We start from the raw sequence: 19,509 nt of genomic DNA, 5'->3' as shown, positions 1-19,509 counted from the left end.
TTTAGGCAAAACCTTAGAATCGTAGCTCTTTAGGGCTTTCCCCTAAAATTCAGAGACATTAGTGCCTAACAACAGGGTGCTGTGGTTTAATGCAAGAGAATCTTTTCTAAGGTCACCAAATCCCTTATGCACACAGCAAGAGTGCACGCACACAGCAAGAGTGCACGCACACAGCAAGAGTGCACGCACACAGCAAAAGTGCACACACACGCACGCATCCACACACCCACAACCCAATAAACTCCATGAAGACAGTTATTTTGTCTCTTTTCTACACCACTGTATTCTCTGAGCCTAGTCTTGGGCATGACTCATCATAAGAGATTAAGTAAAATATTTGTTTAAAGAATAAATGAGTGAATGAGTATGTAAGGAATGATTAAACAACTCAAATTCTCAAAAACACATAAATTGAAAGGTTTGAGTTTGGTTTTGTGGGAGCTTTGCTCATTAGCTTCTATCATGTAATTGATGCTGATTTGGCATCATTTATGATAAATCTAAGTATATAACCTCTATGCTAAATATAAAGCATAATTGTGGTAATTCTAGTCAGTCTATGCCACCTCAAAACTACTTTCTCTTTTAACTTCTTAAATGAGCATTATAAATATGCATTTTTATTTATTATTTGTTTATTATTTATTTTTGGCTGTGTTGGGTCTTCGTTTCAGTGCGAGGGCTTTCTCTAGTTGCGGCAAGCGGGGGCCACTCTTCATCGCGATGCGCGGGCCTCTCACTATCGCGGCTTCTCTTGTTGCGGAGCACAGGCTCCAGACGCGCAGGCTCAGTAGTTGTGGCTCACGGGCCTAGCTGCTCCGCGGCATGTGGGATCTTCCCAGACCAGGGCTCGAACCTGTGTCCCCTGCATTGGCAGGCAGATTCTCAACCACTGCGCCACCAGGGAAGCCCATAAATATGCATTTTTAAATAAAATATGATCACATTACCCACACTTTTATAACAGAATTCATGTTTTACTCAATATCTAATGAACATTTTTGCATGTTAATACATATAGATCCATTTAACTTGTTTTTAACGACATGATATTCCCTTGCATGGATATACATGCAATATGATTCATGTAACCAAACCCCTGTGACTGATATTTGAGTTATCCCATCATTTTCCCACTGTACACAGTGCAGCAATGGACATGATTGCTTGGACATTATTACACATGTGCTTTGCTGGGTTTCAAGTCCAGAACAGAGTCCTGTAGCACAATGAAGTTCCAGAAAGGTGCTCAAGCCACTTCCCTGGTAACACTTCTGATTCTACACAATCTCCCAATGCAAAAGTTAGTTTCCTTTTTATATCTCAGTAAGGTAAGTTTTCTCAACTTTAACCTTGGCACTATGACATTTGGGACCAATAATTCTTGGCTGCTTTATGCATGGGGGGTGTTTAACATTGATCTCTACCTGCTAGATACCAATAGCACATCCCACTCACCTGCAATGTGACAGCCAAATATATGTCCAGACATTGCCCCTGGGAAGCAAAATCACCCCTGTTTGAGAACCGCTGCACTGAAGGATAATTCTCTCTTCTTGAGAAGATTTAGATGACTTTTTAGCTTCATCTCCCCCAGTTTCATGCTGGGATAGCCCCCAGCTTTCTCTTGTGTAAGACTAGCCCAGCTCCCTGACCTATCCTCTACAAAAAAAATCCATGAGAATTCTCAGGTTGGTAAAAAAAGATTGGGTAAGGGCCATTTCTGTGCTGGTTATTTGGAACAAAAAGCCGTAGTTTCATTCATCACTGGATATGATTAAGTATGCTGTCCCTGGCCCAAATGACTTGTAGGATGCAGGGCATTGATCAGTTTGGAAGCAGAAGTCCTGGTAGGTTAAAAAAAAAATCCAAGAAACAAATCATATACTTATATATATGTATACATATACATATATATATATATATATATATATATTTTTTTTTTTTTTTTTTTTCTTTAGACCTGTCAGCCAATCCTTACTTGACAAGCCCTGTCCTGGCACAGATTTTATCTTTTTCCCAAACACTATGTGCCCTAGGTACCAGAGGTGGCTCTGCCTGTTAGATTTTGTGAAAGATAATGTTTCTATACTATTAGTATCTTGAAGGGTTTCTGTGTTAACAAAAATGTATATATGTTTTTAATGAGTATTTACTTGTGCTTAGTTTTTAGTTCTCTCTCAGTCTGAACATTACAGAAGAGGACTTCACCAAATCTTAAAATCAGGACACTGTTACGAGCTTCTTGGTATTGTAGCAAGTATCTTTTCCTTCCAGCTTGGTTTAAGTTCTGTGGATGTTTCTTAACATTTATAATTTCTCTGCCAAAGTGTTCATGATATTTGAATGCATCGTTTTGATCTCATGCTATATTCTTTTACTCACCCATGAGAAAATTAGTTATTTGGGGGAAACTTCATACTCCAGCACTGGCGGTGGGTTTAATAAGGACCTGTCTGGAGATGCAGAAGGATAGGCGTAGAGAAGAGGGAAGAGTTCTTGGTTTCGAGGCATATTTTTAGAGAAAGATTAATTAAGAGTACAATTTCTCAATTCCTCTATAATCTGAAGCTGGAGAATGTTAGCAGTTAGAATTTACGTGAGGAACATTTTATCCTTTTACCAATATCTGTAATAAGGCTAGATATGAGGAAGAAAAGTAGGGGCATTACCATTATTATTAAATTATGTTTATTCCAAAAATGTTTTCTAAAATCATGAAAATGGATAAGGAAAATCACAGGTGACACATCTACACATGTGACTGGAAAGGAGTTTTATAAGAACAAAAAATCTGTGTGTGTTTGTGCGTGTGTGTGTGTTTGTTTTGCTGCTGGGCAATCAAGCAAATGAAAGGTATATTTGCAAATCACTGTGGTAGGAAATTCTCAAAGGGCAAAAATGCTTGAAATGCCAAAGCTACTTTACTGCGTGTGAAATATTAGAGACCAGAGACCAACCTTACTAAACTTTGCCAGTTCCTGGCAAAGGGCTCTATGATAGGTTCTGGGTAAATGATTTTTTATTAACTGAATCCATAAGTCATCCAATTATATTATATACCCACGGTTCTCTTTCTATTTTATTTAAACTGTATTTGATATAAACTATATTACTATAATAAGTTAAAAATAAAATAATATTCTAAAAATTGGATCACTCCTTTGATTATCACTATGCAGGAGGTACTAGTTGCCTAAGGATAACTAGCCCAGTGACGGAGGGGGAAAACACTTAAAGTAACCAAAATTTTATTTTAAAAATGTAGAAAAAAATCTAAATGTAATTCAATTCCTTATATTTTACTTTCATTCAACCATTGTAACTAGATGATTTATTCAACTGTATTTTAAGACTTTTATTAATTCTTTCCTATTCAAATCATCCTATATTGAAATGTGTGTCATATAATCAATCTTGTTGATTTTATCTCTTTCAACTGATATTGTCCTAAATCTATCAGATCCCTATTTTCAGTTATAACATATGTGATTCAACAGTACTCCTGTTCTTTTCTTTTGACTCATCATATTAAAATATTTCATCTCCTGCAAGATTTAGATTTATTATTGACATACCTGTACTATATGTTTGAACTCTCATCTTGAGATAACCAAAAAATTATTGCTAAGCTATATAGAGAAAACTGCAATTTTAAGTGGAAAGTACTGTTGAGCAAACACAAATTTTACAAGTGGTCAGCTCATTAAAAAAGGATATAACTTTGCAGAACTCCAATTGGTAAATGTAGACAAATTGGAAAAGTAAGAGAGGAATAGGCTATAAATTAACAAAACATTTCTATATGCCTTATAAGCAATGCCCTATATTTATATCATGTCAAATATATTTGACTATGGTAAAAAAAATAGGAAATAAAGCAAGAAAACAAGGAGGAGGAAAAATACAGAAGGAGAAAATGAAGTGAACTTGATAACATTGCTTCCTGAGTCAAAAAGACTTGAGTTTAAATCTTAGAATCTACATTTACTAGCTGTGTTAGCACAGGAAAGAAAGTTATATTTTCTCTGTAAGATACCATTTCTTCAAATGTGAAATAGAAGGAATAATAGTATATACTTTATAGATTTGTTCTGAGGATTAAGTGAGAGAACTTGTGTAAAGCACTTAACATAAATCCTAACAAATGGTAAACAATGACAAATTTATTTATTATGAATAGAAATAGTAACACTTTGAATGAAAAGAAAAAAGGGAAGGTTTTGTTTTCTTTTGGTGGGTTTTCCAAAAATTGCAATCAGGAATTTGGTTTAGAAATTTAGTTCAATACTTTAAATTTTTTCATACTTAATTTAATTCATTTTAAATTCATATTTATGTCCTTGCATATAGATACTAGAAAAATAATGCCTACAAAAGGCAATTACATTAAATCAAAATTTATTAAAAATATATTTTATTTGAATTTAATGTTTCTGGTATATATAAGAAATAAAAAAATTAATTTAATGGGAAATTTCATCCATTTATGTGGCAGAAATAACTGTTTAGTGGTGAGCTCTGCCAGTATTCAGTAAATCAGTTAAATGATTTGGTGCCTCAGTTTTCTGACCTATGCATATGAGTCTACGATACAATCTCTTCCAGCTCCAAAATTACATGATTCTATCAATCATATATTGAAATTAACTTCCACTGCAAATTAATGAGAAGGACTCTGAAACATTGGTTCTAATCAACAACAGATCACCACATATAAAATTTTCAGTATGTTAGATTCTTTTTTTTTTTTTTTTTTTTTTTTAAACGTTTCTTTAATTAATTTATTTATTTATATTCATTTTTGGCTGTGTTGGGTCTTCGTTTCTGTGCGAGGGCTTTCCCCAGTTGCGGCGAGCGGGGGTCACTCTTCATCGCGGTGCGCGGGCCTCTCTCCGTCGCGGCCTCTCTCGTTGCGGAGCACAGGCTCCAGACGCGCAGGCTCAGCAGTTGTGGCTCACGGGCTTAGTTGCTCCGTGGCATGTGGGATCCTCCCAGACCAGGGCTCGAACCCGTGTCCCCTGCATTGGCAGGCAGATTCTTAACCACTGCGCCACCAGGGAAGCCCTAGATTCTTTAATTACAGGAGTTTAATCTGTTTTAATTTCCACTGAAACCTCTCTCTGTGTTTCTTTTTGAAGGATATTTTTATTTTTGCTTTTGGTTTGGGTTGCTACTGAGGTGTTTGCCTGTGAAGTAAATCAACTGTTAAAATTCCCAGTTTCTAGTTTAATAGCAATTCATCATTTAAAAGCTAATGTTTGAAATACCTTACTCAACACAATATTTCTCCTTGAAGAACTGATATAAAAAACACTTTATATTTTGATATGTTATTTGCTCCCGGCCTGTGTTGAATTGAGTGTTTTTTAACTTGTTTAAAAATTCCTAAGGAAAACCAAAAACAATTCAGTAAAAAATTTAATCTAATTTTCAATCTTAAGAACTAGTATGTGTTTTTCTTTACTAAAGTTGGAAAATACTTTAAATAAAAGACTTAGGCATTTATCCATGAATAAAAAAATTGTTATTCATTGTGAAAAAAAATGTTACTCAGTATATTTCCTTTATTCTGAATATATTCATTATTTCCTTCTTTTTCATAACTGTATATTGAAAACATACTATATACCAGAAACTGTGTGCTATGTTATCTATAAATTACAAGCCCTCTCTGCAAGTATTTTAAAATGGAGTGGAATGGTAAGTCATGTGCACTAATAGCTAAAATAAAATTCATATGAGATATATGAGTCAGTCAACAACTACTTACTCAGTCAATTTATGTATCAGGTGCTAGAGGGTCAATGATATAAACAGCCCCAGTTACTAATGCCCTATTAAGTTTATAGTTTAGTGCTGTAAGGAACTGCCATAAAAGAGTTATACAATGTAGAGAGATCAGTTTTAGCCAAAAGGGATATGAGGAAGAAGTGCCCTAAGAAGGCTTTTGCCAAATGTGCCGTTTGAGCTAATACTTAAAGGGTACTAGGTAAGAGTTTTAAAGGCTCAGATTGGGGTGGTGTACTATGAAAACAGTAAAGCATATTTCTTAATTGTTAGAATGTTCAGTATTAAAAAAAGAGAGACATTTGCAAAGTAAGTAGGAAGACTTCTTTCCTTCAAGATGGAGAAACAAGGAAGAATTTACTCTCCATTTGAAACAACTTCCCAATCCCACCCACCTCAAAAAAAATACAAGTTTCATCAGGCAGCAAAGTACAGTGATCCTTGAGTGACAGGAAACAAATGAGGTGAGTGCTATGACTGCCTCGTCTTACTGCCCAAAAAGAGTTTCCAGGCTGTGGCACAGGGAGAAGGACCCCATGCAGAGCCCGGCAGAATCCCTGAGTTGAAAAGATGGATTGGACAGGAGACAACAAAGTGGATAGACTTAGTGAGACAGAATACAAGAGAGGACACACACACAGATCTCTGGAGACGTAGGGAGAAAAACTCCTTGAGCTATTTGGCAGAATACTCATTAAGCCATGAGAAAACTGCCCAAGGTGAAGTAAAAAACTACTTGCAAAGATTAGATGTAACAGTATCTGGTGCTGACACAAGGCCGGGAATATAACTTGTTACTGATTCAAATCAACAACTGAGAAATATTTTGCTATTGCAGATTTGGCTGATATGTTCTATTCAGTGCTTATTTCAACAACCTTCCAGCCATAGTGTGCCTTTACCTTTGAAGAGACACAATATACACGAAGTATCTCAACAGTTTTCAGGCAAGATATTAACTACAACTAACTTTCTCAAGAATCACAGATATGGCATGGCATTAGTTTGATGGCATCCTCCTCTGAATAGATTATTTCAGCTATTTATTCAGGGAATGCAAATACTCACAAAAGAGCTAAAGAAAAAGGTGGGGGATGCATCATTCGCCCAAACATAGTACAAGGCCTGCCTTCTTAGTAAATTTCTGGGACTTACTAGGTCAGCCAAGGGCTGCTCCACCACTGACATTGTCAAGAACTATTGACCTTCTCCACACCACAACATTAAAATAAGACCAGCATCTTTTTGGATCCTGGAAGCAACATGCTTCTGATTTACAAATTTTACTTATGCCCATTTATGTTAATATTCACAAACGACTTTTAATGAGGGCCTCTACAGCAAAAGTATAATCTGTTCAAATTTCAACACACAAGAAACTTCCATTAGTCTCCTCAGAGCCTATTTCACTCAAGGGCTTTAGCAACGTCTCATGACTCCTTGAATGAGTCTCTGAACACATCCTAAAATAGCTCTTCTTTTCAAAAATTTCATGATTTACATGATGCTACTGCAGTTCTTCTTAATTAATATAAGCAGCAGTGATTTTCCAATGGATAGATTATTGTTAGTTAAATAAATTCTATTTTTCCATATATAGGCATTAATTTATATATAGGAATTTTAAATACATTTAAAAAAATCCATCAAGTAGGTAATTTCATTATGATGCTGAATCTCTAAAATGCCACTTTTTTTAACATCTCAAGAGGGCAAATCAGCCACCAGGACTTCCGACAATAGTGCACGAACCCAAAAATAATCAGTCTGCTTTTTCAAAAACCAAGTCAACAATTAATATGTGCTAGATTGGCAAAACAAAGTACATTCCTTGTATTTTTAGTCTTGATTATAGCGGATAATTCATCTCTATTTTAACATACTGTAAAATTACATTTCATAGCACTGATATTCTGTGATCCCTCTTTTCTCTGCCAATGTAATACCTTGGAAGCCAACTGATTCTTAAACTCACTAGTGTACACTTGAACCATAACACTACTATCATCTTTTAATGTGAAGGACAATACAAATATTCAAAACCTTGCCTGGTTTGATTAGTTACCAAATACACACATACATGTTTATATAACTATTTTTCACATACCTAGTGATATTTCAAAATACTGAGAAGAAACTTACTTGTACAGTTAGGCAAAGTTCCAGACCACGTCCCATTGGCTGTGCACTGCCTAACTGAAGGTCCAGAAAGGATGTATCCCTCCACACAGGAATAAATGACTGAACTAGAAAATGTTGTGCCATCAATCCGAAAGACTCTTCCATTGGCTGTTGTCCCTGGGTTACCACACTGTACAGCTATAAAACAAAATGGTTAAGAGTATATATAAAAATAGTGCATTTAGGAATCCTCTCACAAAAAGTTAAGGACTAAGTGATTGTTTCAGATTATCCAAAGGAGCGATAAAATCCTCTAAAATAAGCACTGAATTCTCTTTTATAAGGAGTTGAAATTCAAGATGAATTTATACTGATCTTATTAGTTTAATTACTGGGATACAAATCACATAAAAGCTATTTTTTAAAGAATTTTGTGAGTCGTTTCGGTAAAAACTTTGCACAGTAAAGTAATTACTTGAGAGTATTGCTTTTGGGTAACACAAAGTCTTTCAAAGAAGGATTTTAAGAGTCTCTGCCTAAAAAGCAACTCATGTAAAACTGGAAGATATGTAACGAGAAGAAACAAAGATTTACTATAATTATACTTGTAAGAAAACAGATATAAAATATACACTGATTTACTATAATTATACTTGTAAGAAAACAGATATAAGATATACACTGATTTACTATAATTATACTTGTAAGAAAACAGATATAAAACATACACTTAAATGTTATAAGCATCATGTATGTTTTTATTTATATAAGTATATAACTGATTGGCACTAAAACATTATAATCTCTATTTCTGGACCAAAGTGTACAAAAAAATTAACTGAGTAAAAACAAAGTCACTAAATTCTAGGAATGATTTTCATTAAGTTTTCAATGTATCCTAAATAGGAGTCACAAACACAAATGCCTTATATGATCATTCTGTATTATGTTTAACTATTTGCCATCAATGGCATAAGTGAATTTTTTAAATATATTAAAAGCAGGCCTATGTCAAATGCGGTACCTAATTTTGTTGTAGTATAAGAAGGCATCTTAATACTTTACAGAATTTAAGCCTATCTATATGAATATGAAGTGTAATTATAATTTCAGAAAGTACCACATATATCCCTTGCTGCATCTTAAATATTTAATTTTGTCGATCATTGGTAGTGGTGCTGTATGTGTGCACGTGTGTGTAGACAGAAAACTTATACATCTTGCACATTACAATCAGGGCATCTTTCTTTCATAAAGGTTAGTAACTGGAGAGTTTTCCATTATGTGTGTATTCATAATCTACCTAACTAATCTCCTGTTGATAAACATGAAATTTAATTTAGTTTAATTTCTCTATCATTTTTGGTTATAATATACTCTAGCTTATGTATACAACTATGTACATTGATCCTATTTTTAAGATAAGTTTCTGAAAGTAGAATTTCTGGATAATATTATTCTGAAAAATAATTTTAAGTATATATAGTGTTACCCAAGATATTAGAAAAATACACACTTGTATCAATAGTGTGAAAGTTTGCTTATTTTCACACATCCTCTCCAATACCATGTCCCATCATTTTTAAACACCTTGTCAGTTTGCCAAAAAATGCTACACTCTTTTAAATTGCATTTTTCTATTTATTAAATTAAGATATTTTAACACATTTATTTGATATTTTAATTTTGTCTATAACATTCTATGAATGCTTTTATATTTTACTGTCAATTACTAAAGTAATATAACATTACAAAACATTTAGAATAAAGAGAATAAAAATACTACAAATTTCACCACTCTGTACTATTATCATTTTTATTGTACTGACTTTTATTTTTTCTCTCAAATGACTATCATTTTCCATGATTTTAATAGAGTACTTCATTTTGAATTTTATTTTTCAACTAAGTATTATATGATTTACATTTTGTCATATTGCTTCATGGCTTTTATTCTAATATTTTTATTGACTATACACTTTTATGTAAATATACAATTGGTTATGTAATATTTTTCCTAGTGTTGTCAGATGGTTTCTGTTTTTGCTAGTCATAATCAATTTGAAGTAAAAATAATGTGTCTTTATGATTGTGTGTTTTCCTTAATATTTTTATTTTCTTTAGGAAAAAAAAATCCTCAAAAGTGGAGTTAATAAATCAAGGCTAAGAATATATATGCATTTCTATCAACTTAATCTAAAATATAATTTTAAGAAACCTCTAGAAATGTTTTAAAGTTCTAGTTTTGCTGCACATATGCTACAATTTCATATTAAAGCAGGTGAAAAATGATAGTTTGATGTTTAATTGTAAGTTTCTGATTAGTAGTTATGTAGAATTTCTTCTATAGTTTGCAAATTTTTTTGCTCTTGTCTATTTTCTGTTCATTTCCTCTTTCCAGTCATCTGCTAGAATCTGTTTTTCTAAGTGATTTGTATGAGCTCCATTTTATGGGGAAAATATTAATTCTGTTTTATTTGCTACAACTCCTAGTTCTATTTTATCTGTAATGTGTATATTAACAAAACAAGGTCAGCACCAGGTTGCATTTCATCTAAAAATATTTTGCAGTTCAGCTGAACAAAGAGCTGGCTTAGATATCACCCACATAATGTACGACATCATTATAAAGACTTTGCCTTTGGAAAGTAAGTTTGAGAAATAAAGTGAAGACAGTGTGCTTAGTGCCTTTTGCTCCACAACTTTGTTCCCACCCTTTCCCTATAATAGAAACTGAGCTGCAATTTAATTAAGATTATTAATTTAGTCCAGTTATAAAAAAGATAACTATCTTTCCTAGAATATGGGTACTAATTTTAAACATAAGTTTCTGAAAATACAGTCAATCAAAAAACTGTCAAGAAGGTTTTATTGGGAATTGTTTTCTATTTATAAAACCCACACATTTGGTATAACATCAAGTAAGTTTCATACATACTTTGCAAGTTTAGTTTTTGCACTAAAATAATCTCAAAAAGAACAATTTAAATTATAAGGATAATTTTCCAGCAACATTTCCTTTTCTAGCCAGTCTTGTAAAGATTTAATTATGTTTACTCTGAATCAGTCAGAACAATTAACAATTTTACTTAAACATCCCAAATTTTAAGAATTCTAGTTATGAGCAATACCTATAAATAAAAATATCATTTATACTTAGACATTTTTTTATATTTTTCCATTTCTACAAACCTGAAAACTAAAACAGATCATGAGGTAATGTTGATGTGAGAACAACCTAATCTTTTCCTAATGGTGTCAACAATACAGAGCACTGTGATAAAGAGAAAAAAAAAATCTTTTTAACTTCTCCAATCCTGATATCTACTGTGATGTGAACAATGTATATAAATGACCCCTGAGAGATAATTTTAATAACTTAATAATTGCCATCTATCATATTTCTCTTATAGGACACTGTTGGTAAAACTGGAATGATACTGCTTTTATTCCATGGTTGAGGACAAGAACTGATAGGAGTAATTTCACTAGCAGCACCCAGTTGAATTTGATACACATTAAATTCCAGCATCATCAATGTTATTAGTTTCTACCTGAGATTACCTTTGCATTCTGGCTGCCTTCCAGTCCAACTGCCATTGGGTAAACATGTTCTTTCTTCTGAGCCATGAAGGATATAACCAATATCACAGGCAAAACGTACAGAACTTTTGGTTCTGAAATTGCTTTCCTGTCTAGAACCATGACCAGGAGTACCTGGATCCCCACATGTCCCAGCAGCATCACCTGCAATGCAGTACAGTTCAAGTTAACTTATTTCAATAAACATTTATGAAGTTATGATTTAGTCCAACATTCTTGTAGGAATTTATTTTTGTGCATGTTGTGTTTTAATATGATAAGTTGACTGGGTAAAATCGTAATTCATATTTCCCATCTGACTCCAGTCATAAGAAAAAGCCTAAAGGAAAAAGAAAATGGTTGCAGAGTATGGTGTTATTTTCCATATCAGTGATATTTGGAGACATTCAATATGTTGAAGACATTTCATGAGTATTTCCAGAATCTAGTTCTTAACCAACGTAATGGAAAATTTATAATTGACAGTTCTTTGGGCTCAAATGAGAATGGATTTATACAATTAAAATTGAAAACATGGACTTGGCAATTTTCATCTTTCCTTCTCTGAATTGAAATCAGTTTCTGTTAAAATAGAACTGTGACATACTGGAAAATATAAATGTTAAAATATAGTATTTCTAAACTTTCTCCCCCTAATCTTCTCTATCAATGACCACTGACCAAAAATGAATAAGCTGCATACTTCTCATACATAAAAATATACAAATAAATTGTAAACAAAGACTAGAAACTCTGACTTAAGTTCTTAATAAGGATTTTTTGCTCATGACGAAGTGTTTCTCTTTTGATTATAGTGTTTAGGGTTTACTGTCTCTTTATCATTTCTTAAATAATTTTAATTAAAGTTACCACAGTATTAGTATACTTTTGAGACAGAGAGAGAGAGAGAGAAACAGAGAAACACAGAAACAGAGACAGAGAGAAAGTTGAATACATTAGCATTGAAAGTGCTTTCTGTCTATCTAGATGCCTATTTTGACACGCCCTGTGTATTTGGAATCCTTCTTAATATTTCCTCATCTTCATGTGATGCAATATTAATAATCACATAAATATTTAAGGTCACTATTTCACTTTTTAATATATGTGTACACATTTTTTTTTACAACTAAGTAGTAGTTTCCCAATCAATCCTGTGTGTGTGTGTGTATGCAACAGAAAGGGAGGGAGAGAGAGAGGGAGGGAGGGAGGGAGAGAGAGAGAGACAGAGAGAGAGATGTGTGTTATATGTATTATCAGTTAGCTGAGTGAGTAAATTAACTATGATAGTTTTAAAAATCTACAGATTAAATTTGAAGTACCAGGCAGTTATTTCATAGGGTTTAACCACAATTACAAGGGGAATCTGAAACTAAGTATTTCACAACTTTTACCTCTAAAGGAAAAACAGTGTAAAACAACTACTAATAAGTCATCATATGATCTCCACAGAGATAAAATAATATAAAGATAATGGACAATACGTAAGTAGAAAGAACAGGCAGAAAAATAAGCACCAATATCTGGCTGATAGGTAAAAACAGAATAAATAGTATCAAGTAGGGAGAAATCACAGCTCTAAAACTGAAATACAATTTCTGAAGAAAAACAGTAACTTAAACAGCTCAAAAAAGATTTTTCAAATACTCACTCTGTGAACAAATTATTAATTAAAAGTAGACTAAATATTTACTTATTCTAAGAAAACTATTGGGATTATAGAGACTCAGGAGTTATATGTTGTCTATTAATAACAAATAAAATTAGGATAAATAAATGTCTTTCATAAAAATTATTGGCTTAGTTTAATTTAAAACATTTAGGGCTTTATTTTAAAATTATGCTATTAAGTAACTGATTGCTTACAAAGTTCAGTTACAAAGAACTGAATTCTAACAGGAAATCACTGATATAACATTGCCTTCTAGGGAAAATTATATTTTATATCTGCTAAAATGGAATAGCTACTTAAGCTTGAATGGTTAGCTATTTTAATGAATAAAAAAGCACTTCACAGAGAGTAGCATCCTAAAACCACTTACATTTGATACAACACACTTCAAAACATATACCTGTAATTTATCATTTACAAGATCAGTATTAATTTGTGTTCTAAATTCATATTACCTTAAGAAGAATTCCGATAAATGTAAAAATGTTACAGCTTCTCCCATGAGATTTTTAAAAGAGAAATGTATTACTGTATCTCTTTAGATTGTTTTGTGTATATATTCCTAATAATAATAATACTATTAATGTAATTTCCAACACATATCATCCAATTTTCCAAGTGGTACCTGAACAATGAGGTTGTGATCCACTCCAATGGCCATTTAATTGGCAAGTCCTTGATGATTGGCCGAGAAGGGTATGCTTTCCTGTGCAGGAATAGCGAACAGTGGACCCAAATGTATACTTCTCACCAGACAGGACTGCATTAGGAGGAACGCCAGGGTGTCCACAGTCAATCACTACAATACATAATTATTGAATATAAAATTTTTTATATCTCTATCAAACAACCTGCACCAACTTTTTATGAAATAAATCAGAATTATCTGCTCTAATATACACATCGTCCAGAAATCAAGTATCTATATGACAGTTGAAGTTACAGGAGTTATTCTGTCAGCCCACTCACCTTGAGCATGAGTTTAACAGGAAACTTAAATGATTGAATCGGTATAAGCTTGTATGTGTGGGGGTAGTGAGTGTGTGTTTATATACATACGTGCATGGGTTGGAAGTATGTATGTGTCTAGATAAGGATGTGAAAGTCAGGGAGAGGAGTGATGTGGATTGGCTAAATAATGTCATATAGGATTCAAAATGAGCCCATACAAAAATTAAAAGGGAAAAACTTAAGGGTAAAGGAGAGGGAATGAAGGTGGATCTGTGACACACAATGTAGACTACACATAATGTAGTCCAGAATAATTCCACTCCAGGCCATTAATGAATAAATTATCCTGTATAAAGAAAATACTCAGTGGCTTATCAACCAAAACACAGCTAAGCATAGCAGAATCAGATGTTAACACACTGTGAATTCTCTTTATAAGCTAGAAGTAGCTTGGGAACTCACTGTGTGCCCCCTTTTAGTTGTAACTTGGAAAAATACTGAGCACAATATGACTCTAAAGTATTAAATAGCACACAAGGAGACATAAACTTAATAAAACCCCTGAGTACTTAGCACAGTACCAGGGAGTGCTATAGGAAATAAAGAAAAGGTAAAAAGTAAATGAGAGCTAAGAAAATCTGAAGAAGTTCATGTTTTCAGGTCCTACAAAAGATTTTTTTTTTTTTTTTACTGGACTGAATGTCAATATTATGACATAGTATGAGTGTGTTTCATGTTTGGTAATCGTTGTTGCTTTTGTTGTGGTCATCCATGTACAATGCTTGATGTCAGTCTATTTATCTCTTGTAAAAATAAAATACAGTGTGTGTGTGTGAAAAAAAGAAATGCCTACAAAAGATTTTTAACTTTAATGTTGTAGCCACACAAGGCTAAGTAAGTGAATTACTTAAACCATTAGACTAGTCAGTCTACAAAAAGAAATCAAATGCATTTTAAGCAAGGGATCAACAATTGATTTAATTATCTGCATAGAATATGAAATTAGACGCTGTATAAAGTTTTGTTTCTTTGTTAGTTTGTGAATGAGTACATGAATGATGCCACAAATTTTTCAAAAAATCTTACCCCATGAACATAAAGAAAGTGCCTCTTAAATAAAACATGATTATAAAGTAATTTTATAATTTAGCAATTTAGTATAACCAAAAATTACTTTCACAATGATTTCTTGATACACTACTCCTTCAATCTATAAAGTTCTTCTCTCTCCTATCATGTCTAAGATTCATCAACTCTGAGATGTAAATATATTTGAGACCTATCAATAAGCTGAATTCCTAGAATTCATGTTCACTTCTCTATGTCTTCACATAATTTTGATTTATTCCTGTTAAATTATTGTCTCACTACACATGTTAATTATATGCAAAGCTTCTATAATTTATTTTATTTATATTCTACAATTCTAACACAACATACAACAAAATGCACTCATATGCTGATTGACTTGAAAGATGATGTGTATTAACATTTCATATGTGCATGTACTTGTATATAATAAATACTTAAAGTCAGTAAGTATTAAGTAACACCTTTGTCTAATTTCTCAAGTATTTTCAAGCTCTTGTGGCTGTTTATATTAAACTAACTTTGCCTTAAAGAAATTTGAAATATTAGTACAATAGAAAATAAAAATGTAGTTTCTTCTCATGGGATGGTAACATCATAGAGTATGAAATACATCTGCTTTTAATATTCTATCTGCTCCATGAAGGTTCAAAATCAAGGGATGACAGAGAAATATTAATCACATTATTACTAATAAAAATGGCATTTGGGCATTGAATTGGCAGGCTATAGGGAAGTGTAGTTTCAAAATAAAACAATACAATCAATATGCTTCCTTCTGATACATAGCTCTAAATATTTCATAAAGACAGTAAATATACATGTTCCTTCCATGGCATTATCTCAAGGAAGAGTTCCCATTATCTACTTACTGATACATTCTGGTAAAGGTTTGTCCCATTGTCCATTTGGTTGACATATCAAAACTGAAGATCCAAATAAGAAATATCCAGGATTGCAGTCATAGAATACCACAGTGCCATAGGTGAAATTCCCATGTTCTATTTTACTTTCTCTTTTGGAATTGCCTGGAATTCCAGGATCAGAACAGTTGACCACTAAACAAATGACAAATTTTGAAATATATGTTTGGAATAATATACATATACTTATATAGTTTTCCATTAGAAACGTAGTTTCAAAGGTAAATTTAATCAAACAAACCAAAGATTCAAGGAATAAAATTAACATTTTAATGGGATATAATGGACTGAAATTGGTATGGCTGAAAATATTGGAAAAAGGAAAACTTCTTTGCAAAATTGTTTTGAACAATAGCAACTCCATAAATATTATACTGAGTACAGATTTAACCTTTCAAGCTTTAGTTAAACAATTAGAAAATGGAGGAAAATGATAATTTGGTTGTTACTTTATCAGACAATACAAAATACACCTCTTTGCAAGTGGAAAAAACACAAAGCAATTATCTTTAATATATTTCTATAGAGAGAACAATAAATAAACCTCTAACGCAGGTATCATGGTAATTTAGGCCTCAAACATTGTTTAACCAAAAATATGAAGATTGACATACTGAGTGAAGTAAGTCAGATAGAGAAAGACAAATATTATCTGATATTGCTTATATGTGGAATCTAAAGTAAACAGTACAAATGAACTTATTTACCAAACAGAAATAGAGTCACAGGTGTAGAAAACAAACTTATGGTTACCAGGGGCAAAGAGGGGGAGGGATAAATTGGGAGATTGGGATTGATATATACACACTACTATATATAAAATAGATAACTAATAAGGACCTACTGTATAGCACAGGGAACTCTACTCAGTACTCTGTAATGACCTACATGGGAAAAGAATCTAAAAAGAGTGTATATATGTATATGTATAACTGATTCACTTTCCTATACACCTGAAACTAACCCAACATTGTAAATCAACTATACTCCAATAAAAATTATAAAAAATATTTAAAAAATTGAAAAGATAAGTTCCATTAATTATGAAGCAAACTGCAAGTAAAAAAGATATAAATGATTTTATATGCAGCCATAAAATAGGTACAAGATAACATAGTTAGGCAGCTGAAATAAAGTTTGTCAGTTTTGACTTCTAAAAAAGTTAAAAAAAAAGAAAAAGGAAAGCATTGCTAATGAGATGACATCAATATTAAATATTTTTGCTTTATTAGCTGAAAATTTTCTACTGTTCTGCCCAAACTGTTTCAAACGTTATCATGCCTGTCTACACAGACACATTATTACCATGCTCTAAGCTGGAATATAGTTAGATTTTTACCTTTGCACATTGGTGGAGGATGACTCCACTGTCTGTTGGCCTGGCACTGTGCTTTTGTTGGCCCTTGCATAAGATACCCAATATTGCAAGAGAATGTTACCACATCATTAAAGTTAAATCCATTTCCACTTGTTCTTCCATAAATTGGACTACCAGGGTGACCACAGCTCACAGCTAATAGCAACAGGTCCAGGGTGGGAGAGACACAGAACAGAATAATTAGTTATCAATTATTACATGAAAATTATACTTAATCATTTCAAAGAACGTGGAAATAAGGCCACTTTTGTATGAAAATATACTTAAAGTAATTTTACTAGTGCAAAGGAACAATTTAGAATGCCAAAATAGTCTAATATAGTAGAAGTATTATATTAGTAAGTAGATAATTATTTATAATTGTGGTAATTACATGCAAGTAGTGCACAGATATTTAAAGTTCTATGATAGCTTTTCATTCTATTTCTTTTTAGGGAAGAATACTGAAATTCAAGGAAATTTGGGAATGACTGAAATTCATATCACTAGTTAATGGCAAAAAGGAATGAAACTACCCAAATTTCCTTTTCTAATTAAGTTTAAGAATTGCAGATAAATGAAGGCAATTTTTTGTATTTAATTTTGAAATAGTTTCTTTTAATATTATTTATACAATCATTTTTATGATTAATAGATAAGCAAAAGTGTGCTTGAAGAATAACTTAATGTGACTGCAATAAAAAGTGATGCCTTATACTGTAGAATTCTTAACATATTGCGATACCAATATTAAGATTCCCTAAACCAATCAACCTTACTGGTATATTTTCTTCACTATTGATATTTGATAATTTAGCACAGTTTTGTTTGGAAATAATAGTATCAATTAGATGCATTATTTACATCATTTAGTGTTATGGTTCTTTTTTAGAGTTTATTTAGTGCTGGCTTTTCCCAAACACTCTGTATTCCTGTGAATTGTTTTATTGCATTATCTCACTTTATTAATCACAGGAAGTCCAGTAATACTGCTTCATAACTGGGCACAGTGAAAGACCCATAGTCACTTTTAGTACTTTCAAAATGACCCAAGAGCAATTAATTTTCAGCTGTATTGTTAACATCAATCTATTCATTTGAAAACGTAACTGCATCTTATTCTTGTTTAAAATTATTGATAAAGAAACCTTTTTACCCCTAGGGCCAATTTCCATTTATAGTCTCAATTATTCAGCAAGAAAAATAGTGGTATTAGTTGCCTATGCTTTGACATAATGAAAGGCAAAAATCTGGGACATAATAAATCCAGCATAATATTGCTGTCTTTAAATCATTAAACGGTCTGCCCCCCTCCCCCCCACACAACACAGAGAAGCAATTTTGCTAACTATATGTTCTATTATCCTATTAAATCTCAACACATTAATGTATTTTCTATTAAACTAGAACTCCAAAAAAATTCTGTTGATTGGATAAGAATTTGACAATGATGGAATTTATAAATATGGATGTAACTGGCCACAAATTAAATATTTCCTGTGAACCCGTACTTAAAGCCCCATGCATTATTTCTCTGAAGCATCCAAAATCTCTATCATTTGATCCTATAGTGTTAAAATTATAACATATTTACAGTGTTTATTCTAATTTTCTAACACCATTTTTAATACAAATGTCAGTGATTGCTGATGGAAATTATTAGGAGAAAACAATAAGAAATATATGAATAATTTACTTTCTGATCCAAAATAGGATAGATTGTGATATGAAATACTGTGTCCTGCTGGGTATTCAGTGGAGTAAGAAAAAGTACTAGAGTTATTACTCAGTTATTTTAAAATTCATTTTATCCTTCATGTGTAAATTCACATCTAAATTAACTTAAAAGATCAGATGGATATTTGTTGAACTAGTAAGATCTTTATTAAAACAATTCCAAAATTGTTCCAAATCCACAAAATAATGACAGACTTTCTAATATTTCTTCCACTTTCATGGTGGATGGTTTTATATGCTTCTGAACACACCCTACTTTAAAGACTAGTGTGTGTCAGTATAAAAAA

General features: G+C 32.3%; 1 protein-coding gene across 3 annotated transcripts in view; it reads right to left on the bottom strand.

Annotated features, from left to right (window-relative positions):
- The window catches only part of CSMD3 (CUB and Sushi multiple domains 3), a 1,183,499-nt gene that overhangs the window by 50,681 nt on the left and 1,113,309 nt on the right, over positions 1 to 19,509 (bottom strand). For all 3 annotated transcript variants that reach the window (XM_007188796.2, XM_007188797.2, XM_028168178.2), the window contains 5 exons: positions 17,468 to 17,641; positions 16,078 to 16,263; positions 13,791 to 13,964; positions 11,476 to 11,658; positions 7,933 to 8,109 (listed from right to left, as the gene is read on the bottom strand). In XM_007188796.2, coding sequence (XP_007188858.2) covers positions 7,933 to 8,109; positions 11,476 to 11,658; positions 13,791 to 13,964; positions 16,078 to 16,263; positions 17,468 to 17,641 — 894 coding nt within the window. The remainder of the gene's footprint in view (positions 1 to 7,932; positions 8,110 to 11,475; positions 11,659 to 13,790; positions 13,965 to 16,077; positions 16,264 to 17,467; positions 17,642 to 19,509) is intronic.

This window comes from Balaenoptera acutorostrata, chromosome 17, assembly GCF_949987535.1.
Source record: "Balaenoptera acutorostrata chromosome 17, mBalAcu1.1, whole genome shotgun sequence".
Classification (NCBI taxonomy): Eukaryota; Metazoa; Chordata; class Mammalia; order Artiodactyla; family Balaenopteridae; genus Balaenoptera; species Balaenoptera acutorostrata.
Note: the sequence above shows the minus strand (reverse complement) of the source record. Positions and strands in the feature narration are given on the sequence as shown.